This window comes from Salminus brasiliensis, chromosome 25, assembly GCF_030463535.1.
Source record: "Salminus brasiliensis chromosome 25, fSalBra1.hap2, whole genome shotgun sequence".
In the NCBI taxonomy this organism is placed as follows: domain Eukaryota; kingdom Metazoa; phylum Chordata; class Actinopteri; order Characiformes; family Bryconidae; genus Salminus; species Salminus brasiliensis.
The window spans coordinates 22,410,627-22,437,600 of record NC_132902.1 but is presented as its reverse complement, the minus strand read 5'-3'; the positions used below and the strand labels follow the sequence as shown (position 1 = coordinate 22,437,600).

Sequence of the window (26,974 nt, the reverse complement as noted above, 5' to 3'; positions counted from 1 at the left end):
TAATTATTTAAAACAGTATACGTTGCATATATGACTTTTATTTTGTATGAAGATTGATATCCGGAATAAATTGCTAGTTTTATTTTTTTAACAAACTAAAACATAAAGATAAAACACAAAGTTGTTTCACCAATTATACTCTGAGTTGCCTTTAAATGTTTACTAAAAATATTTCAGAATTAGAAGCCTGTGTGTGTTTTTCTGTTGCATGCAATGCATGTGTTTTCCACCAGGGGGCATGAACATGTATCAGATTTGATATTTCTCATGTATATAAATAATTGAATTAATTTTATACATTACTATTATATATTACGGTTGATATACATATATATATATATTTTTTATTATTATTTATTTATTTATTTATTTATTTTCAATAATGTAAGTCATTTACATTACTCAACTCGTAGGCACCCTCCATGATTTAAAAATAAATAAATGTATAAATAAATAAATAAAGCTGACTGTCTTGTCCAGAGCAGCTTACTTTGAATGTTACACAGGCAGAAGAATGTATGGTTAAGAGTCCAATCCAGGGACTCTTATTGGTGTCACTACAGGTTTTGGAGGGCCTGTCCAACACAGCTTTACCGCTCAGACACACCTGGTTCAATCCATCTGTTAATTGCCATGTTTAGCAGACGTGTTAAAGCACAGAAATTACCAAACTGTGCTGGACTCCAGCCTTCAGGGTCAAAACTGAATAGCCCCTCTTTGTGGAATAACTGCAGGCCAATGTACTGCTCACATAGCGGGTCTACACAGCTTTACTTACAACTATCAAAAGACTGGTGTGACCATGTTCTCACTTTGGGTCACAAGTTCTTACACCTTCTCTGCTGAGATAAAAACAGCCTGGCCAGCTCAAGCTGGTCAAGCTGGTCAAACTGGTTGGCCATCTTAGATCTTGACCAGCATAGGGTTTGAGTTTGATGGTTTAGCTGGTCTACCAGCTTGATCCAACCAGACCAAGATATCAGTATGACCAGCTTTCGCTTTGCTGGTCAAGAACTAAGCTGGTTAGCTGGCTAAACCAGATGGTTTATGAGCATAGGGTGTGTTTCCCCTGGATGATCAGATGTTCATCAAAGACCAGCTTAGACTTCCTACAACAAGCTACCAGCAAAAGCTGGTCTAGAGCTGGGACCTTCAGCAGGGTTCAGTCTCAGGTTTATCTTCTCTATTGGTTTCTCTATCATAGCATTTTTTTAAGCAAGTGTTGCAAGCCAGCTAAACCAGTTGGTTTACGAGCATGGGGTGTGTTAAGGGGCCTTGTTTTCCCCTGGATGACCAGATGTCCCCATCAGAGACCAACTTAACCTTCTGAAACAAGAGCTTGAGCTGGGACTTCCAGCAGGCCTCATTCTAAGGTTTATCTTCTCCACTGGTTTCTCTACCATAGCATTTTTAAAACCAGCATTGCAATTGCTAATTTCACATCATTCTGTCCATTTTTGTCCATTAAAACACACACACACACATTTAGTTAACTCTTTAATAATGAGCATAGTTTATAGATATATTTAGAAACCATGAAAGAAACTACAGGTTCTATAAAATACATTCAGCAGTTGACTTGATCTATTTAATAATAATTACAAAGATAACAATATTTACATATATACGTCTTTAAGCTTACACATTTTTCACAAACTCCTTTTGTGGAATGGTACAAAAAATTACATTCTTAATTAGAGAGCACAATTATGAAGACAGGATATAAAGTGAACAGTGAACAGATCCTCAGGCTTGTACCCTCCCAGCTTTATCGCCATGACACCTCTCTTGATGACAGGACTGCAAGACACAAAAATGGGTTGTGTTCACTAAAACATGGGTTTTCCAGTTTTTAGCATGTTTAGGTCTGTGGTAGGCCTTTGCAACAGACAGGACAGTGGACTGAATCTAGAGTGAAGCGTCTCAAGAGTCTCAAAGAACGGAAAACTGCATCATCTTACACTGGGTGGCCAGTTTATTAGAAACCCCTTCTGTGTATCTACACTCACAGGCCATTTTTTACACATAGATGCACAATAGGCCCGTCTAGCAATGGAAACGAGGATGCTACAGGGCCATTACTCACTAGATCTTATGTGGGAGGTGGACTGTTCTCAGGATAGGAGTGATTCAGACTTGATAGCGGAGCCCGTATTTGTGTTTTCGGCACAGATTTTGTTTGGTCCAGTTACAAAAATATCCAGTCATTAGTGGCCCTATGGTCAGGCACCGACCACTAGTGACATGGTAGAGGATAACAAGCACAAAGGCCCTGTTTGAAAGGCCATGTTTGTCATATCTCCTCGCCAACTTCGATTACACAGCTACCCAAGTGGCCACTCGTAGCACGATGGACGGCAGCTGTGGCCTAAAGGTTAGGGAAGTGGTCTTGGGACTGGAATGTCACTGGTTTGATCCCCTGGACTGGCAGGAAGTGGGGCAAGGGGAATGAAGAAACAGGGAATGGGCATGTCCAGAAACATTTGCTACTGCTCCTGTCCTCCTCCACCTCCCTTCCTACTGTTCTTCTCCTACCCCCAAAAGAATGTAGAGGAATCAAGGAGAGGAAAGGATCGGGAGGAACGAGAGGACTAGCAGTATTTGGGGAAATGTGACAGCTGATCCCTTTGAAATTTGGTGTTGACCACTGATGAACTGAGCCTATTAGAGCATTTGCTTTCAGCACGCCCCTAAAACTCCCAAGCCAATCGCAGTTGCTGAACAGATGAATCCTGTCCCTGCGTTAACTGTGACTGTTTAAACCTCTGCTCATTGCTGAGATACAGTATAACAGTGTAATCTGCATGAGTTTTGATGCCAATTAATGCCACCACATGCTCTCTGGGCATGGACGCAGTGATGTCACTCAGAAATGATGCTCTCATGGATCCTTTGCTGAAAGCCCCTGTGGTCGGTATTTTAAGCTGCTGATTTCATCTCCTCTGGTATTTGGACAGGCGGCAAGATGGTATCACAAAATCCATTTCTGGGTCACGGAGGAGAGGAGGAGGATCGGTAGGAAATAACAGTAACTTTAAGGGTTTCTGGACACACCCAGTGCTTTCTCCTCCCTCAACATTCACGGCTGAGGTGCCCTTGAGCAATGCACCTGACCCCCACTTGCTCCCTGGATGCTAAGGTGGCTGCCTACCGCTCTGTGCCCATAACCGCGCTAGCGTGAGCTTCTATGTTTACTGACATGGGTGGATTAAATGCAGAGGTTGAATGGTATAGCAGTGGACTGGCCCTTAGGGTGACCTCAGGGACTCCTCAAGGGGAAATGGCGAGGTCATTACCAGCCATACTCTCACAGGCAGGGTGTGCAAACAAGGTGTTTCTAATAAAGTGACCAGAACACAGTCTAAAAACAAAAGAGCGCACATAGAACCGAAGAGCTGAAAGAGAGGAGAAGAGTCGAGGAGCCAAGAGAAGCACAGTGAGGAAGAGTGCAGAGTCGAAGAAGCAGGAAGAGGAAGACTTTGACAGGCAGGAGAAGCAGGCAGATAGGAGGCCACCAGGGCTGCGGCTGCTTTCACACATACACACCCTCAGGATGGAGGCTGGAGACCAGCGGGTTTTGCAGGCTGCGAGGATTCCCTAGGATCTGCTTGGCAGTGGTGCGAGGGTTGAATTCCAGTACTGAGTGATTTGAGTCTGCAACAGATTAAAAACAGAGGATCAGACACAATCATGTTCACAGTTATGTCCTATTGAGCTTCTGCTCAACCTGCACGTCAAGCCTTTAGCATCCTGGAGATGAGTTGTGTCAACTTTGTCTAGAAGCACATGACCGTGTTTACATTAAATGTGGACCTACATGGAAAAGGTGTAGAGGTGAGTTTACACTTAAACTGGTAGTATATACATATACATATATTTGGTCTCCACAAGATCTCCGAAGGTGTCCTGTGGTATCTGGCACCAAGACGTTAGCAGCAGATCCTAAAAGTCCTGTAAGTTGTGAGGCGGGACCTTTTTTAAGGTGCCTTTCTTGGAGCACTTTTAGTAGGTACTATCCACTACATACTGGGACACACCCCACACAACCTTTCTCATGTTTTGGACATGTTCTGACCCCAACTGTTCACTTGTCGCCTAATATATCCAGCCCCTGACACATCCGAGCTGCTGTAGATGAAGATAATCAATGTGTTTCACTTTACCTGTCAGTGGTGCTAATGATATGGCCGACTGGTGTATATATACATATGTACATATTGTCACTGTCTGTATCAGATCACACACATCTGTATCTCTATTTTTTTATAATGTGAATCTGGCCGTTGTTCTTTACATTGTGACTTGACATGATTCGGAGGAGACGTGTTTAGTTCTTACCCTTCTAGTGTCGGGGACATTGCTGGTGCTAGGGGGAGCTATATACTAGCACCAGGGTGGGTTATTTGGCAGTGCCAGATAGGGATTAAAAGGGAATCAAATGGAATCAAATTCTATATTTTTATATAATAATATTTTAATAATATATAATAATAATATTTTTTTAATAATATTTTGGAGATTTGCAATATATATATATATATATATATATATACATATATAGACAGATAGATAGATAGATAGATGTGAATGATTTATGTAAATGATCTCTGTCCTACACATATGATATATGTACAACATATATCATATATTTCATGTTTCTAAATCGAAAAGCAATCAGAAATAGTATGAATGGGTGGAGCTAACCTTTTATAGGTTGCCTAGTGGGTATATATATGCAAATACACAAAAAATTAGCAAATTCTGCGACATTAGGGGGCTCTAATATATGTTGGACACACTGTCATCACTCTTCATAACTTCATAACTTCAGCATGAATGGGCAGAGCTAAGCTGGCATGTGGATATATCTAAATAAGTTGGTAAATACTTTATAGAAAAACCCAATTTTGCAAGTTTCTATATGCTGGAGAGTATAATGAACATTAATTTCTCATGATATGGGGCTGGATATGGGGGGGATGTTGTATTTAAAGATTTTGTTATAGGTACCTTCATCACTCTGTCCATCAGGCATCAGATCAGCTATATCCAGGTCATCTGGTGGGAAGCTTGGCTGGGCTGGAGGCCCTGTCTGCAGGATAAACTGCTGCAGGTTACACTGCCGCAGCTCCTTATTCAGCTCATCCAGCTCTTTACTTTTAGCCTAGAAGGGGTGCAGAGAGAGAGTAGGTGACTGCACTAATTGCACAGTACTTATAATTAAACAGGCCTTTTTGGTTTATAGTAGATTTTGTTTTGAAATTAACCCTGAAATTGTTCATGAAGAACCACATTTGGAGGTTCTGCTACCAGGTCTAAACTCATTGCAGGACTGCAAAATGAACGGAAAGGCCTGACTGGTTTACAAGCCCTGGTCATCTGTTAGTCAGGGCTGTTTGTTTTCCTAAAAAATAAGGGGTCAAAAGCCATATTGAGGGCCCCACCCACTCCAGCCATATTGTTTTCTGTGTGCCCTGATAAATCAATACTTCATTAATTTTACCCAGGAAGTACAGTTAATCAATGCTATGAGCAATATGATAAAGCAATGGCTATCAACGGCATTTAACAATAAAACAACAGACACAAATTATAAATATAAAAAAATCTAATAAAAAATAAATATGATGGCTAGATACCTATGGGTCCATTGTGGACCCACAACAGCCCTACGGTTAGTGTCTGACTGACTAGAAGAAGTGCTAGTTCACACAGTAGCCACAAGGAGGCAGCATAAACAAAACACACATAACTATAAACACTTCATGTCAAGTTGCTTATCTATTATATGTTTAATTTTCTATCAAATCTAATATTTTTATAATTTCATTTCAAACCTCATGAGCCTGACTGCTACAATGGTGTTTAATGGTTTACAGGTCATTAAAATCTTAAAGAACAAGAGAACAGCATGCCTCCTTTGGAAAGGAGGTGGGAGAGGCGGTGACGTACAAGATATTTTACCTGTTCTCAGCCCTGCGGTGATCTTAGTCAGAGTGGGTTTACACTATAGCGCTCTGTTTAACTTTGCTTCACTGTTGATTTGCCCAGTGTGACGCATCATACTTATCAAAACAATGCCAGACCTGAAATGGAAGTGTGTTTTTATTTAAATCAGTTGCTAAGAGGCTGCGGGGGCAAGTCTGAACAGCAGTTCTCTCAAACAGGAACTCAGTAATATGCCTTGACAACATGTTCTATTTAAAATCCATAAATCAGTAATGCGCTACTCTACCAGTGATACCAAAGTCTAGCCACATGCTATCGGTATCTAAGCTCCAGTCTAGCTCCAGTCTGGAGAGCAATCCAGAAGAAAAGACAGTCTGGCCTTTTTCATAGTCTTTAATTGCACACAGAGTTAAGCACTTATGGCAGGGATTGGACATGTTGCCGCAGCCTCAAGAGCCTTGATTTAGGGCACAAGTGAAGTGGGCATTGGAAGTGCACTAGAGCCCACTAGATTTAAACCATATCTGTGGTGCTTGGGAATTTTGGGGAATCTGAAACTTTCCTGCTCTACCGTCTAGATCCAATTAGTTCCGGTGGATCCAATGGGTCCAATGACTGTATACACTACTGACTCAAAACATGAACACCCTTTTAAAGGGTAACATACTTTGGTAAAAAGGACACTGGGGCAAAAAGATGAGTCCTTTTAGCTTCATGTTGCCCACCGTATTTGCTATATTCAGATTGGCTTGCTTTAGCATAGCAATTCGGATTGGCTTGCTTATCACACATTAAGACCACAGAAAGAGCAAATTTCTATTGGGTTGTATTTTCTATAGACCTCAATGTTTACCCTAATGGTTTCCCTTGTGGGGTCTCGCTTGTCTGATTGACTAGCTACTGCTCTGCCAGTGTAGAGAGCCAGACCAAGTAGTATATGTGTGAGTGATTAAGTGAATATGGGCGCTAAGAGATCAAATACTGTGAACAGCAATGGTCACACATTGCTACACACACATGACGACATCTGGACACCTGGGCAATCACAGAGGCGTGGAATAAAATGGACAGACCATTGCTAATGTCCATGATAAACAGTAGATTTGGATTGTAACTGTCTCAGGGGAGGAGTCAGGACAACACAGAGATTTCCGTTCCAGACGGAACCACAATCAAAGATTGGCATCTGTAAAAGAGGAAATTCCCCCTGGACCACAAGTACAACTTACATGCAGAAGATCTTCTGCTTTCTTGAGAGCATTTTCTGTCTCTTCAATCGACGAATCCAGTTCAGAACCTTGACGAAGTACTGTGTCCAGCTGTCCCCTCATCTGGCCCATTGATTGTACCCTGGCTTGAGCGTGACGCATACCATTCTTGCTGTTCTCGGCTTGGAGCTGGATGTCTCGCTCAAGCCTCCCACACTGGCTGCCCGTTTCATGAATCCTCCGGTTGTGCTCGTCCAGGGCTGCATGGACCTCCTTCAATTGCTTCAGCATACTCTGTTCTCTCTGAACCTCAGAGAGATACTCCGACTCCCAGTACTCCCCATGGGCCAGTTCGGCCTCATTGCATCTGTGTGCCTGTCCCAGAACGTCCATCTCCTCCAGAAGGTCAGGGGACAGGGCTGGAGGTGGAGGTTGTTCCATAACCCACACCTGCTGCTCCAGAGTCTGCACATGGGCCTGGAGTGCCTTCAGCCTCTCCTGCTGCTGAAGAACCTGCCGGAAGATCTCCTCCTTGGACGGACCAGCTTGGGCGTGGGACGACAAGGGAGCTGAGGGTGCCCTTAGCTCTGGAGAGTCTTTTGGCACCTTTTTGAACTGCTTAATACGTGTTTGTGGTGAGGTAGTTGGCCCCAAGTTGAAGGTGAGAGCCTTTTTGGGCTCCTTTCTCTTAGGGGGCTCTGGCTCCTGCAGTTTGGGTAAGACAGGGGGTCGGTCCAGGTCGGAGCCCTCGCTGGTGGTGGGGCCAGTGCGCCGAAGGATGAATTGCACCTCGGTGCTCAACTGGCCTAGTTTGGCCAGGGATTCCAGAGGACACTCATTAGCAAGAAGCTGTCTCTCAGAGTCCCTCAGCTTCTGGATGAGAACGTAGCGCCCTGTTTGGCCTGGAAATAAAACAAGAGGACTTTAACTAGAGAATCTTTTCTCAAATCTGCCATCTCGGATCATTGAGTTCATGGATGGACGACTAAAAATGACTACAATCCAAAATGACCTGGAAAGAAATCATTTAAAATTGACTTCTATTGACTTCCATGGAAGGTTAGGGAGGTTTGCTCCATTCAGAAGGTCATAGGTATAAGTTACAGGTCAAAAGCAACTAGCATTATTGGATTTACTTTGCTGACAGCTGCTTCAAGCTACTACATACCTATAGCCTGAGCCAGGGCAATGACCACATCCTGACAGGACGTCTCTTCGGAGAGGCCGCAGACAACACGCTGCACCCCGTCCACCCACACCTTCAGCTCCATCTCTCTGAATGAGCTTCACCTAGCAGCCCCTTTCACACAGCAGTGTCCTGCTGGAGAGAGTACATAAACACACTGAATTAGCACAGTAAAGGTAAAAGTGAAGGGTCTACAAGGGTCTACAGTAAAGGGTCTTCTTTGAGCAACACCATTAAACAACGACTTTTGGTTCACTTTGTGAAGTGTCTTGGGTTAGGAGCATGCCTACTGAAGTGAACAGAGGGAGGGAGAATGGAGACATGCATGGTAGTTAGCTCTGGGTTGTAGTCTGTATGTTCTACCCCACTGCTGCTATCCTGGATTGTGATGAGTGGAGCATGGGTGCTCCCTTGCCCAATGAAAGGTCCCCATTACAGTTTTCTCTATGGAGGACAGGGCAAGTAGCTCTCATCATCTCCCCATGGCAGCGTTCACCTAATGTGGCATTCGTTTCACTGGCATTTCTCAAGAAAGTGCAAAAAGCGTTAATAAAAATGTAAAAAATAAAGCCCAATAATGAAATTATGAAGCTTCCTATATAGTAAACTACTCAAGATTTATCTATATTTTCAGCAGATTTAGAAGAAAGACAAAAGTGACTTCAAGCTCAAGCCAGACACGATCTGACAAAGCTTTATTTTACAACAGTACAATAAAAAGCTCATTTGAACCATTTCACTTCCTACACCAGAAGGCACCCCCGTTAGTTCCCTTTGCGTAAGTAATTGTTTGAAAAGGCAGAAGTACCTTTATTTATGAAGGTAAGAACAATTGACAAATGAATGAACGGTGACTGCAAATGTCCAGTGAAGTGGTTTATATGACACAGGCCTCACGCACCGATGTTAGCTATCCGCAAAAGAAATGCTGCACAAGTGTGATGGGATCAGTTGCTAGGTGGTCACTAGGGTCAAACGTTTTTTTCTAAGTGGTTTCAAAAGCATACCAGGTGGTTGCTACTGTGTTTCTATGTGATTGCTAAGTGGTTGCTATGATAATGCTATGATATGGTTGACATTATTTCTGGTATTTCACATGGTTGACATGGTGTGGCCTTGTGGTTGCTGGGCAGTTGCTATTGTATCCCAGGTGGTTGCTGTGGTGTTGCTTAATGGTTGCTTGTGATTGCTAGTGTTTGCTAGGTGGTTGCTAGGCTGTGGTATCCTAGATGGTTGCTGTGGTGTCACTAGTGTACTTGTGTCATTGTATCATAAGAAGTGAGCGCAAACATTTGCAAATAATCGGTTGCCAAGCAGAAAAGCGTGAATCCAATCAAACAATCGGGAGATGGAATAGTGTTGATATCTCCAGAACTGCAAATATCTGACAGAAAAGATCCCTGGTTTCTGTCGCCACCACTGTAAAGACTTCTGCTCGACCGTGATCATGATCTGGTACCATCACTTCAGCTCCATTCCACTTCCTAAACCACAAGACACCCATGTTAGTTCCCTGTGCGTGAGTAATTGTTTGGAAATGCAGAAGTCAATTTAGGTAAGGGTAGTAATGACTGAACTAACTCTGAATGCAAATGTACAGTGAAGTAATTTATATGACACAGAGCTCACGCACCGATGTTGGCATTCCGGTGTGATCCACGAAAGGAATGCTGTACCACAGGTTTAAGAGAATGTGTCTGACTGGGGCATTCACAGTGTTGATAACAGATATGAGACAGGAGCTAGTCCACTGTTCACTGATGATTTCCCACTGGTACTCCATCAAATGACATAACTGAAGTCCCTACACTGTGTACAGCTACTATGGCCACCTCACCATGAAGGGCTCGCAGTACAGGTGACGTCAGGGTGACGAGTGAGGCTGTCAGAAGGGTAACACAGAGCCACTGGTTTGCAATTTCAAACCAAATGCCTTAAATGATATGCACAGTCACAGAAAACCAAATCTGCTGGGAAACACACTATTGATCTGTCCCCGGGGTTCAGGTGGCCCAAAGTCAGACATAAGCAGATGGATTACAGAGAGAATTTTACAGCTTCGTAAAGCAAGGACAAAGAAGGTGTATAGACCTTGTCAAAGGTCCTAAAAAAGGGTTCTGAGTGATAGAAACCATCAAAAAATCACTCTTCGTTAGTTTGATTGGTTGTTCAGTTTAAGGTTTTAATTTATTTGTCTATTTTTTACCCAAATTCTCAGTACCACCAATTAACCCACCCATTCCTAGCTCACCCGACACTAGGAGGGTAAGCACTTAACACACGTCTCCTCAGATACACGCTAAGCCAGCCATCGCCTCTTATCGAACTCCCACCAATGCAGCATCGACAGGCAGCCAATACAATTGCAAGGTAGTTGGTAGGTGGTTGCTATGGAGTTGCTGAGTGGTTGCTATGGAGTTGCTATAGGTTTACCAGGTTGATGTCATTTTGGGGGGTTGCTATTGTGTTATTTAGTGGTTGCTAGTGTGTTGCTAGGAGGTCACTAGGTTAAAACTGTTTTGCTAAGTGGTCTCTATAGTCTACCAGGTGGTTGCCAGGGTGTTTCTAAGTGGTTGCTAAGGAGTTATTATGAAATTGCAAAGTTTTTGCTAGATAGGTGCTACAGAGTTGCTATGTGGTTGCCATGGTAATTAAAGTGGTGAAAATGGTGTTGCTTTGGGATTGCACCTAGGTGGTATACAATTGCTAGGTAGTTGGTAGGTGGTTGATATGGAGTTGCTGAGTGGTTGCTAGTTGGTTGCTATAAAGTTGCTATAGGTTTGCCAGATATATGTCATTTCTGGGGGTTGCTATTGTATTACTTAGTGGTTGCTAGGGTGTTGCTAGGAGGTCACTAGGATATAACTGTTTTGCTAAGTGGTCTCTATAGTCTACCAGGTGATTGCCAGGGTGTTTCTATGTGGTTGCTAAGGGGTTGCAACTATGATGTTGCAACGTTTTTGCTAGATAGGTGCTACAGAGTTTCTAGGTGGTTGCCATGGTAATTCAGGTGGTGGATATGCTGTTGCTTTGGGATTGCTAGAGGTGTAGCTAGGTGGCTGCTGTGTGGTAGCTAAGGGGTTGCTAGCATGTTGCTTAGTGATTGCTAGGCAGTTGCTGTGGTATTACAGGTGGTGGTTGTGGTGTTGCCAACTGGTTGCTGCCGTACCCCATGTCCAATCAAACAGCTGCATACAAGCCGGAATCACACGGCCACAGCAAACACCTCGTCTCAATCTATGAATCCCATCGCATACTCATGCAACGCCACCTGCAGGAGCCTGAAGTTACTACCACCTTATACACGCAGGGTGACTTTTTTTCATCTGGGAAGCTTACAGAAAAAATACTAATACTAATACATGTCTAATACATTTAAATTAAAGGCTCTTCCCGGAACTATACATCCAATTTTCCTTTTACGAGCCTTAATGATTAAGAGTGTGTACATGTACACTTGTAAAGATGTGGTTTTAGCCAAGTAAACATGTCTTGTTCCACAGAAGTCGCTTTAAAGTATTTCGAGATCAAGCAGCTGCAGATCTTCTCATTCCTCCTGGGTGAGTCAGCTCAGTCTTTCATCTCTACATAATGAATTATGGCATTTAAGCAAAGGGCTGCCTTCTGGCATTGATCAGTAACCTCCTCTGCCTTCATCATCAGCTGTATTGTACAAGATTAAGGGCAGAGCTGATGCTCAAGATGAAGCCTGCAAATGTACGGGTAGATACTTGCACTGCTGAATGTGTGTAACAGTTTGAACTGGGCATCCGTCCTTGTTGCTCACGGTGAGGGCAAAGACCAGAGTGATCTGAACTTACGACGTGCCTGAGCCAATCATTAACCCGCACGCACATTCCTGTACACACTGAAACTGTGCTCACTCACACGTATCAAACACATGCTTCACTCAGTGAAGCGGCCGGTACCAACAGAGTAACCCATCTAGCCACGTTCCTCCAAGATGAAACTGACACTGATTAAATGTGGAATAAACAAGCTGGGCTTTACAGCATGAAGTCAAACAATGAGGGGTTTGAAATGCTCAAATCTGCATTATGTTTGTCTCATAACTTGTTATCTGCTAGTTTGGACCACGCCTTCAACCTATGGTTGTAGTATGAGATAAGATTGTGTGGCTGTAGAAGTGAAGAGAACTTAGACTGAGGTTTTAGGAATCTTCTGCTTTAAGAACCCTAGGCTTTTTTTTTCTGAGGTTCAATAGGTTTCAAGACCTATTGTTTAATACACACTATGAATTTTTCAGTATCTACTATACATTCATCCTGTTTCCACTATGAATTATTCAGTATTTACTATGGTATATTCAGTATCCACTTTGGGTAATTCAAAGGTGCACGTATTCATCACTGTACAGTGTGGACTGTACAGCGAAATGTGTCCTCCGCATTTAACCCATCTGGTAGTGAACACACACTCACACATGTGTTAGGGGCAGTGAGTACACACACACACCCAGAGCGGTGGGCAGCCAACTCCAGCGCCCGGGGAGCAGAGAGGGTAAAGGGCCTTGCTCAAGGGAATCCCGGAGCCCGGGAATCGAACCCACAACCCTGTTATCGATATCCCGGCGCTCTAACCGCTGAGCCACCACTGCCCCAGTGTCCACAATAGATTTTTCAGTGTCTACTATAAATTTATTCTGTATCCACTATGAATTATTCAGTATTCACTGACATTTTCAGTATCCACTATGAATTATTCTGTATCTGCTATGATTCATTAAGTGTCCACTATGAATTATTTAGTATCTACTAATAATTATTCAGTGTCCACTATGTATTATTCAGTATCTACAATAAATTATCCAGGACGTACTATTACGTATTCAGTACCTGAAATTAATTATTCAGTATCTACAATTACTTATTTAGTATCCACTGTGATTATTTTTAGTATTCACTATGAATTATTCAGTATTTACTATGGTATATTCAGTATCCACTTTGGGTAAATCAGTGTTCACCATATTTTTTTCAGTATCTACTATAAATTTATTCAGTATCCACTATGAATTATTCAGTATTCACTGACATTTTCAGTATCCACTATGAATTATTCAGTGCCTACTATGAATTATTCTGTATCTGCTATGATTCATTAAGTGTCCACTATGAATTATTTAGTATCTACTAATAATTATTCAGTGTCCACTATGTATTATTCAGTATCTACAATAAATTATCCAGTATGTACTATTACGTATTCAGTATCTGCAATTAATTATTCAGTATCTACAATGATCTATTTAGTATCCACTGTGATTATTTTTAGTATTCACTAGGAATTATTCAGTATTTACTATGGTATATCCAGTATCCAGTATCCACTTTGGGTAACTCAGTGTCCACTATATTTTTTTAGTATCTACTATAAATTTATATTGTATCCACTATTAATTATTTAGTATTCACTGACATTTTCAGTATCCACTATGAATTATTCAGTGTCTACTATTAATTATTCAGGTCCCACTATGAATTATTCTGTATCTGCTAAGAATTATTCAGTATATACTATGATTTCTTAAGTGTCCACTATGAATTATTTAGTATCTACTAATAATCATTCAGTGTCCACTATGTATTATTCAGTATCTACTATAAATTATCCAGTACATACTATTACTTATTCAGTACCTGCAATTAATTATTCAGTATCTACTATAAATTATTCTGTGTCTTTTATTGATATTTTTTTATTATTTATTCAGTATTCCTTACCTAAAACATCAGCCAAGGACTACAGTCCAAAACTCTAGAAACAAACTTCAGAGCTAAACATGTCTTGGCTGATCAACTATGTTTGGAATATAAGGGGAACTGTATAAACTAGATTTTTGGTTAAACCAGTCCTTTAAGCCTCCTGATGTATTATTCTATTCACTATGTATTATTCAGTATCTACAATAAATTATCCAGTATGTACTATTACGTATTCAGTATCTGCAATTAATTATTCAGTATCTACAATGATCTATTTAGTATCCACTGTGATTATTTTTAGTATTCACTAGGAATTATTCAGTATTTACTATGGTATATCCAGTATCCAGTATCCACTTTGGGTAACTCAGTGTCCACTATATTTTTTTTAGTATCTACTACTTCTAACTCTAGAAACAAACTTCAGAGCTAAACATGTCTTGGCTGATCAACTATGTTTGGAATATAAGGGGAACTGTATAAACTAGATTTTTGGTTGAACCAGTCCTTTAAGCCTCCTGATTATCAGTGTGGGTTCCTTAACCACAGACCAATTATGACCTTAGTAATGACTTAGATGTGCTGCACAATTAAGCATGGCCATATTAACAATAATACCTTAACAGCTCTAGAGGATCATTGAACCAAGGTGACTTTAATGCAGGGTGTTGTGTCTTACTCTTTTTACAGCACAGTATTAAAGGCCTACATGCAGGGACAAATACACTCCCCCACTTTTACAACCTCCTAAATACTCTTCATGCAATTGCAATATATCAGAGCTGATATACTCAAAGCCTTGAGTAACACGCTGGTCCCTGACACACCTCACAGTGGATTAACCTGACAACTGGCCTTCTCTGAAATGACTTAATCAAAAATCCCTATTAAAAAAGAATGATGAAATAACTGTCTTTCCATTTTCCAGCAGTGTCTTTGTACACCTTTCTGTTGGGATGTTAGTATTGATTAAACTAAGTTAGGCTTCACAGAAGCTTCCTCCCACAGTAGACCTGCCTGCAAAGCTAAGTGAGAAAGGATTGCTATCGAAAGGCAAACATGTCGTCATGTTTCCTTCACACTGTGTGCCAGTTTCAAGGTCTATACAGAGGGAATACAGGGATACAGTGTATTTCAGAGTGTACAGAGTTGAATATTTCACTCCAAATTCCAATGTTTTGCTGAAGTTGGCAATTATTAACTCCCTCAGATTGGTCCTATATACCTTTAGTTTCTCACAATGGCCACACGTTTGCAAATTTAGCATGCCTTAACCCATTTGAAAAAGCCTATGCATATAAAGTGTTACTACAAACTTCTATAACCAGAGAATAACCCCAACAGGTTGTGCTTAAGTCCCTGTAGTTACTGAGTAATACACCTGAGTGTGTAATAAGCCTTAATAAGGGCTATTCTTAGGGAAGTAGATGAGTTAGGATAGTAGATGGTCATAATAGAGATGACCAATACTACAACTATGAGTAATTGCTGATAATAATATTTATTTTGTATACATTTTTATTAAATTTTCGTTCCACCTGTGAAGTTTTATGTACCAAAAAATATTTTTTGATCTTTTTATCCCAAAAAATGAAACAGGTTGTTTTGTTATTGTGGCTTTAAGACTAACGCCGATTAGCCACAACATTAATACCACTGGCTGATAAGGTGAAACCATTGATTATCTTCATTTACAGTGGCATCTGCCAGATATATTATAGATATATTAGGCAGCTAATGAACAGTCAGTTCTTGAAGGTGGTGTGTGGTAAAAGCAGGCAAAATGGGGAAGTAAAAGGATCTGAGACACGTTGACAAGAGCCAAATTGTGATGGCTAGACGACTGGGTCAGAATATCTCCAAAACCTTCTATGCAGTAGTCAGCACCTTTCAAAGATAATTTAAGAAGGTATCACATGTGAACCGGCAACAGGGTCATTGATGCAAATCATGGAAGTCCCACCTCACAACTTACAGGACTTGGTGCCAGATACCACAGGACACCTTTAGAGGTCTTGTGGAGTCCATGTCTCGGAAGGTCAGATGTGTTGAGGTGGCACAAAGGGCACTTCTTAGACAGCTGGCTCAATATGGTACTAATTTTATGGCTGATGGTGTGATTAATTTAAATGATTCGTTCAAAATAGGCTGTTTTTGCAGTTCATTTGTCATATACAGTATATGGTACATTTAGAAACCATAATAGTGTCTATGTACTACTTCCTCAAAGCCAGTTTCCCCATCAAACTCTTGTATACAAACTTCTGGTATCAGCTGGGTATCAGATCAGTACCATTTCTAAAGCGTTATGCTAACCAACATGCTAAGAAGCCATGTTCTAAGCCAGAATCGCTGAAAACATGCTCACATACACTATGTGGACAAAAGTATTTGGACACCTGCTCATTCATTGCTTCTTTTGAAATCAAGGATATGTATAAGCTATATATAAGCTTATTCTGCTTTTGTTGGAGTAACTGTCTCTACTGTCGACAATAGCATTAGCGATGTCAGGTTGTTGAATGATCACCACCCCACCTCATCCCAAAATTATTGGATGGAGCACCGACCATCATTCTAGAGAATATAGTTCTTCCACTGCTGGGGGGCTTTATACCCCTCTAGCCCACACCTGGCATTAGTCATGCTGCTCCAGGGAGACCTATTGACAATACTTAAAGAAGATAAAGGCATTCAATAGGAGGGGTGTCCATAAACATTTGGGCATATAGTGTACCTGTAGCTTTTAGCTAGCTTTTAGATTTTAGCCACTCAATGTACAATGGAGACAGAATGCCAACATCTTTCCTTCGTTGTAATCTTGAGCATCTAGGATAGAAATAGGGATGGATGGGGATGGTCGTTGTTAGGGGACAACATGTTAGCTATTACTGATGCTAGCCAGCATGCTGAAACCCTTAGCCAACCAACATGCCCATCCAGTAGGCTATATCACAGCAAGACATCAAAAACTTGTTCATCAGCAACTAGTTCATGTCCTTCCTAACAACATAGTCCTCTGATCAATGGAGGCTGAAGGATTTTCTGAAGGCCTGGTAGTGTGCACTCCAGTGTGCGGGCTTCAGGATGTGTGTGTAATTACACACCCAGTGGCTGACTCAGCGGAGCTGCAGCAGATTAGATCCTAGTGGTGAATATTCCTCACAAAAGACACATCTGTTCTCCCAGCTCCTCTTTTAACTAAACTAACCTCTCAGATTTACCATCAGCGGTCTGGGAATGGAACACCACATAAAGCATCCCAATGGGATACATTCCTTACTGGTAATTTTACCCTCCTTAGCACTGTCATGACTGGAGACATCAAAGATTTAAATGACCTTGTGTTCAGTCTGTGTTCAATAAGTCTGAACATGATATGTGGGAGTGTTAGCGGTGGAGGCGGTTATGTAATATAGTGCCAAGAGAATGATTAAAATATGGCTTTCATTTATTTATTTAATTTTTGTTCATTTGTTTATTCATGTTGATACTGTTGTCACCAATTTCTTGTCATTTACATTTAAATAGCTAGGACCCCCCCGTAACACGATGCCACAAGTACTGGGAGTATAAAGGCTAGCATGTGCTTTCTCCAAGTCATATGAAGCTAGCCAACCACCATCTTCTCAAACTGCCACTAACGCAACTTCACTGAGATTCAACACGCTTGGAGGACATCACTAACTGCCTGTTCTGCTACATCAGCTGAGCTAAGCTAAGCTAAGCTGAGTTATGGGGGGGAGAGGGAGGGCCATCCTACCCACCCAGACAGAGTGAGGCCAATTGGGCTCTCTGGGACTTTCAAGCATGGATGGCTGTAATGGCTGTGGCTGCACCAGAGATTGAACTGGGACCACTCAGGAACCTGTCAGAGTCATTTGTTGAGATAATAGGCCCTCACATTTCTTTTCATGTTGGCCTCTCTGGGGAACAAGTCAACACAAATTATTGTGTTTAATGATGTATAGAGATCATCTGGCATAAGTACTGACATTTCACCTTTCAATAGATAAAACCCCCTTGAGAAAATGATCAATTATGAAATGTAGGGTTATATAGGTTATATATTGTTGTATATTCTCAATATTTGTATATGTTTCCAATTATTTTATATACTTATATATAGCCTATATTGTGCTGTATGCTCTATACCACCACACCATTAAACAATATGGCCTATTATACATCAAGAACATCCTCACCTCATGTGGTGGATCACAAAATGTAGACTTTGGACTATATATGGGAATTGGGACAACAAAATATTTAAATAAATAGCTCCATAAGTACAAAAATAGACACCCTTTAAAAAAATATTAATAACCACATAGTTACTACACTATCCGTCTAAACAGATCTAAGCTGTCTGAATTCTAGCGAGAAACAGCCAGGTAGAGTAAAGGGACAATTTCCCATTTCTACTTAATGTTTGGAGTAATTACTGAGCTATCACACTATATGACACCTTTTCAGCCCAAGTTCTAGGAAGTTCTATGATTTTCATAGAATATAATTTAAAGTTTTATTGTAGTTTCATCCACATTTCATTGTATCTGGGTGTATTTTCTGGAAATGGACCCAAACCCTGTGTCCCATTATAGAGTACAGTTCATATATGCTAGTTATGTCTTGGTTTGTCACACCATGAGACACAGTTTAGGTCAAATTCTTGAAGCACTTTGAGTGTAAATGTAACAAATTGCCGACATTATTATTTTCAGTAGAGGCAACATTATTTTTTTGTTGATCAGGTTATAGTTTTTAGCAATTTACCCTACCAATTATGAAATGTAGGGTTATATATGTTATATAGGGTTGTATATTCTCAATATTTGTATATATTTCAATTTTTTTATATACTTATATATAGCCTATATTGTGCTGTATGCTCTATACCGCCACACCATTAAACAATTTAGCCTATTATACTCAAAGAACATCCTCACCTCATGTGGTGGATCACCAAATGTAGACTTTGGACAATATATGGGAATTGGGACAACAAAATATTTAAATAAATAGCTCCATAAGTACAAAAATAGACACCCTTTTAAAAAATATTAATAACCACATAGTTACTACACTATCTGTCTAAACAGATCTAAGCTGTCTGAATTCCAGTGAGAACCTGAACCAGTCGGAAGTACGCTCGGCGGCTCACACAGGCATTAGGTTTCGCTTGTCTAGATAAAGAGGTGAAACTGGCTTGCTAAAGTCTTACAGCATTTTTAAGACTTCCTCTATTGTGTGTAAAGGGAGGAGTGTACTCTTTCTCTCTCACACATGAGCTCACTAAATCATGGAAGTAAACAAGGATTGCAACCTGAGCATGATGCCTATGGTATGCAGTATTTCAGGTGAATCAACCTAGGTTTCCTGTACAGGAGTCCAAAGGGCACCTTTTGAAAAGAAATAGCCAGGTAGAGTTTCTGACAATTTACCCCATACAAGTAAAGGGACAATTTCCCATTTCTGCTTAATGTTTGGAGTAATTACTGAGCTATCACACTATAGGACAACTTTTTTTAGCCCAAGTTCTAGGAAGTTCTACGATTTTCATAGAATATAATTTAAAGTTTTATTGTACTTTCATCCACATTTCATTGTATCTGGGTGTATTTTCTGGAAATGTACCCAAACCCTGTGTCCCATTATAGAGTACAGTTCATATATGCTAGTTATGTCTTGGTTTGTCACACCATGGGACACAGTTTAGGTCAAATTCTTTAAGCACTTTGAGTGTAGATTGAACAAATTGCTGACATTATTATTTTCGGTACAGGCAACATGAATTTTTTTGTTGATCATGTTATAGTTTTTGGCAATTTACCCTACCCAGTGTCCCATTAAAGTGTATATTTTCCATATGCTTTTGAGTTAATTGGTCTGTCACACCATGGGACAGCTTTTAGGTCAAATTCTTGAAGCACTATGTGTTAATGGAACAACTTTCTATAGTTCTTGCTTTATCCAGTGCAGGATACATTCAGTTATCAGACGTATCACATAGTTTACAACAATTTACCATACCCTGTGTCCCATTATACAACATAATTCACAAATGCCTATGAATGAATCGGCCTGTCACACCATGGGACAGCTTTTAGGCCATATTCTTGAAGCACCATGAGTTTTTGACAATTTATGTTCTAACCCATGACACAATACAGTGCAATACTCCACATATGCTTTTCAGTTAATTGGTCTGTTACACCATAGGACAACTTCTTGCCAAATTCTTGAAGCATTAGATGTGCCAATAGAACAACCTGCTATAGTTCTTACTGTATACAGTGTACATTTGATTTCCAGTTGATAATATTATTGGTTTTGACAATTTACCCTAACCTATGTGTGATATTTCACATATACATTTGAATTAATTGGTGCGTTACACCATATGGCAGTGTTTTGGCCTTATTCTTGAAGCACAGTGAGTCTCATTAGAGTAAGACTATGTGTTCGTTTTTTTCAGTAATGGTTACATATCATTTTATCTGACATTTTACCATACTACATCACTACGGAACACATTTTAGGCCAAATTCTTAAAGCAATATGAGTGTCAGTAGAACAGTCGACTCCCAAAGGCATGGAAATGCTGTCACAGTGTTTACAATATATGGCTCCCAGATAGAGGCAAACTAGATGTCCTAGTTTCCACGGTCCTGGGTGTACACTATACAAGACCCATCATTTCAAATGCATTCATCCCCACAGGACATTATTCTTCTATTCCTCCACCCCTTCTGTCGGGACATCATAGCAGCTAGATTACAGTAAACCTTAATGCTGCTGACTCAAGAAGGTTGAAATGCACGTGGTCTGGCTGGCTGGTCTGGTTTGCATATCCAAATTGACTGGACTGAAGTCAAACAACTAGGCCAGTGGACTGAATTATCTGACCTTTAACAATGTAAATCTAAATTTTAATGAGTCAGATAATAAAGCCAGTGCAATTTGCAGCCATTTCTAACATTGGCAATGAGGTGAACGATGGGTTCAGGTTAATGGACAAGCTCCCAACTGACCTTTCCAAATTCTGGGGCTGAAGACATTAGTCGTGTCTATGATTTAATCTTGGTATGCATCAATCCAGTCGATACCGAGAGGCGTTCCAGTTTCAGTCAGGAAATAGCAGCATGTAGTTTAAACCACGGATAGAAAATGTGACAGAGAAGATCAAGACAAGGTGCTCAGGAAAATTGCAACACTAAAATTAAGAAAATGGTTATTTGAGTGATACCATAGCGGACCCACATTTGTGATTTGATGAAGAACCTTTTATATTCAATGAGGGTTGTTTTAAAAGGTTCTTCACACTTACACATTATAAATTGTTTATGGAACCAAAAGTGGTTCTTCTATGGTATCTCTCAAAGATCTCTAACAGCACCTCTGATAGTGTTCATGTCTGTCCAGTTTGACATTAAATTGATGGTGTATATGTTTATGAAAGTGCAGATTTTTTATAGGCCTGCTTTTGATGTTCATTATTTGCTGAATCTTGGATGTTAGATTCTGTGTTCGTGAGAAATGAGATGGACAGGTTCTGTCTAACCACAGAAGAACAATCCAGTAAACTGTTCTAAATACAGTAAAGTAAATATGAAAATGCTAACACTATGAAATCATGCAACAAGTAAACAGCTTGTCCTAAAATAGGAAATTCCACGTACCGTCTTTGACCTTATGTCAACTTGTAGAAAAGCTGTTCTTGATTAGGCTTATCTAACCTACACAGAGCAAAGGAATACTGTACTTACACCAGACTGCAAATGCTCTGGAAATATACACACAGGAAGGCCTGCATGGCAATATTACTGTGGGATTGTCAGTAATAGAGACTATGAGAATATGACAGACAGATGTTTTGGTTATTAATCAGCACATCTTACTGTTTATAGATTTCAATAGATTTTATGAATATTTCTATCTATCATGTGATGCACATTCAGAGACATGCCAGAACTGAACTTCCAAAAAGCAACTGATCTATCTCGTCTACTACAGATTCTTCTGAGAGGAGTGTGTTTCTCTGTGATTAGTGTATCGATTAGTGTAAAATATCAATACCCGTCTATTAGAACTGATCCAATGAATCAACATCTAACAAATGTGAATGACCTTTTCTGAAGCTTTCACAACACGGTTCTACCAAGTCCTACCAAGTGTGTTTCTTTTAATGTGGCCTAAGTGACACCATTTCTACACCTTTCCACACTTGTCTTTGTCCACCATGGTAAAGGACTAGAGCAGACATGAATACCAATGGAAAATCAGGTACACCTGACTGACCGTGTGGAAGAACTAGATAGACCTGCTGCTGCTCTCACACACACACACACATACACACACACACACACACACACACACACACACAGAGAAGGCTGTGTTTACCTTTGAGCTGAAGCCTCTCGCCCCGGTGTTCAGCTTTCCTCTCACCATGCTGAGCAAAACCAATGACAAACAAAAAAAACCCAGTACCAGTACCAGTAACGGTCCGAATGTAATGTGAAAGATATGTGATAAAAAAAATAATAAATAAAAAAATGTGATAGTGTCCAACAGGTTTTCAGGAGAGTGAAGAGCAATGGCGCACTCCTACATGAAAGACTTTCTCTCGCTCTCCTCTTCTCACTACTATGCTATGCTGGCACATACCACAGCCTTCCCATTGCTCCTCCCCCTGCACAGGTAATAGCCACAAATATGCTCTCTCTCTCTCTCTCTCTCTCTCTCTCTCTCGCCATTTTCAAATATGGGACATTGATTTCTGCACTATATCAACATATAACAACACACACTATATGTCCAAATGTTTGTGGACACACTTTCTAAAGAATACATTCAGCTACTGACACAGATGGTCAAATGCACAACCCCTAAAAAAGCCTAGAAAGCCTTACCTAGACAGTTACTTTAACAAAAGCAGGATAATTTTTTAATATTGTTGATTTTGGAAAAAACAATTAGTGATCAGGTGTCCCAATACTTTTGTCCATTTAGTGTTCATGTGTGGCACATATATTTAACAATATATGACAGAAAACTGCCACCAGTATGTATTAATTTTACAACCTTCTTAACTTTCAATGGAATATTTTATTATTATTATTATTATATTTATTATTATTGTCATTTTGAGCATTTCCATCGGCCCATTTATTGTGATATTTTGACACAATGCAAAAAACAACTGCCAGATTCTTGTTATTACTTAAAACTTAAAAGCAATGTATACAGATGGTGTTTGTTGTACAGTGGTTAAACTGTAGTACTTTAAAAACACCTAAAACTGCTCATTAAAATAGTTTAATAAACCACAGAAGTCAGTCTTAAGCCTAGTTGTCACCATGATGGTGACCAATCCCAAAAACCACCAACCCAACCACACTAAAACATCTCTCAGAACACAGAACAATACACAGTGGCAATGCTTAATAAAACTACTACTGCCGGTCCTTCTTAAAAACTACATACAGCCCCAAAAAGGCATCCCAAAGGATCATGGGAGTGCTCCCACACCACAATATATTTATCATACATATATTACTTATGTACTATAATTGATATTTACTTATATGTTTAGTACAAACCCATAACCCAATTATTTACATGTCAATTATATATATATATATATATATGTGTGTGTGTGTGTGTGTGTGTGTGTGTGTGTACATACATATATATATATATATATGATTTACATATTATACCTATGTGTACAATATATGATACCTATATTTATGTATATATATTATATTTGTACATCTTAATAAAGTTATACCCAATAATTTATGATATATGTGCAGATATTGTATTTCTGCATGGAAAATGGGCCTTTGAAGCATTTGAAGTCCATTGATGAAGTTGTTTTGGGTCAGTGGTTTCCTGTTCCTTTTTAAAATACAGGAAAATGAGTCAGGACTATTGTCTGTGACCACATGCCACAGACCCTTTGCTAGTGTTTGCTACCTTCCTCGTTGTTTATTTACTCACACTGCTATTGGGGTGTACCTGGTCCACCTCCACATCCAGGCCACCTTCTGCTAAGGTCCAGGATCAGCCCATTCATGATCACTGTATAGCCACTCTGATTGGTCTGCAGGTAAGCAGTCCCATACTCAGCAGGGTGGGTGGTCCCATTGCCAATAAGAACTGACTGATCAGTTACCATAATGTATCCCAGAACATAGACAATCATTTTCCTGTTCTTTGGGGGAAAAAAATTAAAACCACTGATAAAAAAAAAAGCTTCAGCATCTGCCCATTGCCTCCTATAACAAACACATTTTCAGTCAGTGGCTTCCTGTTCCTTTTAAAGTACAGGGAAATGTGTCAGAGCTATTGTCTGTGGGAATTGACCATATGCTAGTTTCTTCCCTTTGTTAAATATATGTGTTACACATGAAAGCTAAATGGACAAAAGTATTGGGACACCTGATCACTAATTGTTTCTTCCAAAATTAACGATATTAAAAAAAATATCCTGCTTTTATTAAAGTAACTGTCTCTACAGGAATACTTTCTAGGCTTTTTCAAGGTTTGTGCTTTTCTCTTCATGTCTATTTGGGCCTTGAGCACAACCATTACGACACAATCTGAGCTGGAAGATTGTCGTTAGATGTTTATTCACTCACACTGCTGTTGGGATGTACCGGGTTCACCATAATGTTTAGGTTGCTTATACACGTCCAATTGGCTACCTTCTGCTAGGGTCCAGTTCTGACCCTTTCATGCCCATTTGTATAGCGCAGCCTTTGCTGGTGGACGGGGGTCAGCATAGGGGTTCTGATTGGTCCACAGCTACGCAGTCCCGTTCACAGCAGGGTGGGGTGGTCCTGTTGACCACGAGAACTGACTGTTCAGTTAGTGTATAATGCATCCCAGACTTTAATTTATCGCATGGCCTTTTTAAAGCCAAGACAACCACAAGATGTTTCCTGAACCACAGCAGATATCGGATTTTTACGAAGAGCTGTGGGATCTGCTAGGTCATTCATCTGTCCTGTCGTCTGTATCAACACAGACACCTTTTGAGACTGACCGTTTGTCCCTATTTTACATTACACAGCCAGGGCCTCTTATCAGACATGCTTACTGCCATGCATATCTACAATGGGACATCTTGCGTTTGTTACACAGGCCACAATGAAGCCTTTATAAAACTGTGTGTGTGTGTGTGTGTGTGTGTGTGTGTGTGTGTGTGTGTGTGTGTGTGTGTTTTAACAGTGAATATAATAAGTGAACTAAAGACAATTACACCACAAGAAAAGTCCCTACATTAAAGGAATAGTGCAGCAATATATATATATATATATATTACTGACTCCAGATGCAGCAGATCAGCCAAGGCATGAGTTTATCCTTCTTTTATTGGAGCAACTGCCTCTACTGTCCGGGGAAGGATTTCTACTAGATTCTGGAGCAGCATTGCTGTGAGGATTTGATTGCATTCAGCAACAAGAGCGCTAGTGAGGTAAGGGTGTTGGATAATCGTCACCCCACCTTATTATGCTGAACTCATCCTAAAAATAGTGTCTGGAGCTCCATCATCCCAGAGAACACAGTTCCACAGATCAACACCCCTCTAGCCCACTAATACTTCTCTATAGGGTGTGTGTGTGCATTTGCACCTATGTATCAGCAATAGCTGAGCGCATTCATTAGAAGGAGAACTGCTAAAACAGCTAAAAACTGCCCCTTCCATTCATTTGAATTGGATAAAAATCCCACCAATGAAAACTGAAGAACTACAATAGAATTAATATACTGAATTATATATATTAAAAATGTACTTTACTACTATTTTATTTTAACTTTAGATTCAAATCCGTCTGGTGTCACTGAGTAGCATTAATGTAAATGTATGTAGATATATGAATGCGTCTGTATCAGCATGTCACATTTTTCAGAAACACTCACATGCCGCCCGTAAGGACAGCAACACACACAAGAAGGCATGTCCTTGTAGAAACTGAAAAAATGATCAGAAGGGACTCACCTCACTTAAGCTCTTGACGTCCATGAAGGAAAGAAGCAGAAAAGAGAGACAGATTGTAAAAATGGATCAATGTGACTTCTCCAAGGCCTCTGCAGGCAAGTGAAGTGGAGCTGCTGCATTCGGTTGCCTTGGTTACGGATGCTTTTTCAAGCAGATCAGCCAATGGGAAGCCCACATGGTGGACACACAAAGGGCCATGTGACAGCCGGGTAGTCTTTCAGAAGAAAAGGAGACATGGAGAGGAAGGATTATTTACTGAGAGAAAGGCAGTTTAACTCTGAATTTACCCCCCTAACCCCCTGCCCCCGCCCCAGCCGCCTTTCCGCATAGTGACCACTGCAGCTCGGACTGGTATAGCCAATATGCATTGCCACTGAATTTTTATTGGGCTAACATTGGCCAATTTGTGAACAAAGGCGGGGGGCTGTGGGGGTGTTACTTATAACCTGTAGGTAAACTTCATTTCTTAATACAGGACATGTTCAACAGTCTGTAGACACATTAATAGGGATTATGTTCTGCCACTCAGGTCCTAAGGTGAAATGGTGGCCACAAGACAATATACTGAGGCCACAAGATAATATATTGAGGCCACCAAATAATATAGTATCCCGCGGCCTATATCTATATTATCTTGTGTCTTCAATATATTATCTGGTGGCCTCTGTATATTATCTTGTGGCCTCAATATATTATCTTGTGGCCTCAATATATTATCTTGCTGCCTCTGTATATTATGTTGTGGCCTCAATATATGATCTTGTGGCCTCAATATATTATCTTGCTGCTTCTGTATATTATCTTGTGACCTCAATATAGTATCTTGTGGCCTCAATATATTATCTTGTGGCCTCAATATATTATCTTGCTGCCTTTGTATATTATCTTGTGGCCT

The 26,974-nt window shown here is 40.3% G+C and overlaps 1 protein-coding gene across 4 annotated transcripts; it reads right to left on the bottom strand.

Annotated features, from left to right (window-relative positions):
* Window positions 1-1,564: 1,564 nt before the first annotated feature.
* Window positions 1,565-26,155, bottom strand: rassf7b (Ras association domain family member 7b). 4 transcript variants are annotated; one of them, XM_072670960.1, is made up of 6 exons: window positions 26,080-26,155; window positions 8,326-8,478; window positions 7,179-8,059; window positions 5,011-5,164; window positions 3,547-3,654; window positions 1,565-1,800 (listed from the first exon to the last, which is right to left on the bottom strand). In XM_072670960.1, exons 2-6 carry the CDS (start codon window positions 8,426-8,428, stop codon window positions 1,769-1,771), a joined length of 1,278 nt encoding a protein of 425 aa, XP_072527061.1. In that variant the 5' UTR covers window positions 8,429-8,478; window positions 26,080-26,155; the 3' UTR covers window positions 1,565-1,768. The 4 variants fall into 4 exon arrangements, with proteins under 4 accessions (XP_072527061.1, XP_072527062.1, XP_072527058.1 ...); XM_072670961.1 differs by having other exon boundaries at window positions 8,326-8,475; window positions 26,080-26,131; XM_072670957.1 differs by lacking the exon at window positions 26,080-26,155 and adding an exon at window positions 22,473-22,669.
* Window positions 26,156-26,974: the final 819 nt, after the last annotated feature.

What these genes read in the sequence shown, in the direction of transcription:
- rassf7b (XM_072670960.1), bottom strand. Translation starts at nt 8,428, where the DNA reads ATGGAGCTGAAGGTGTGGGTGGACGGGGTGCAGCGTGTTGTCTGCGGC. An exon ending in TGATGGACAGAGTGATGAAG is followed by an intron (nt 3,655 to 5,010) that starts GTACCTATAACA and finishes AATCTGTTGCAG; the next exon opens with ACTCAAATCACTCAGTACTG. An exon ending in CTCCAGCCTCCATCCTGAGG is followed by an intron (nt 1,801 to 3,546) that starts GTGTGTATGTGT and finishes TGTGTCTTGCAG; the next exon opens with TCCTGTCATCAAGAGAGGTG.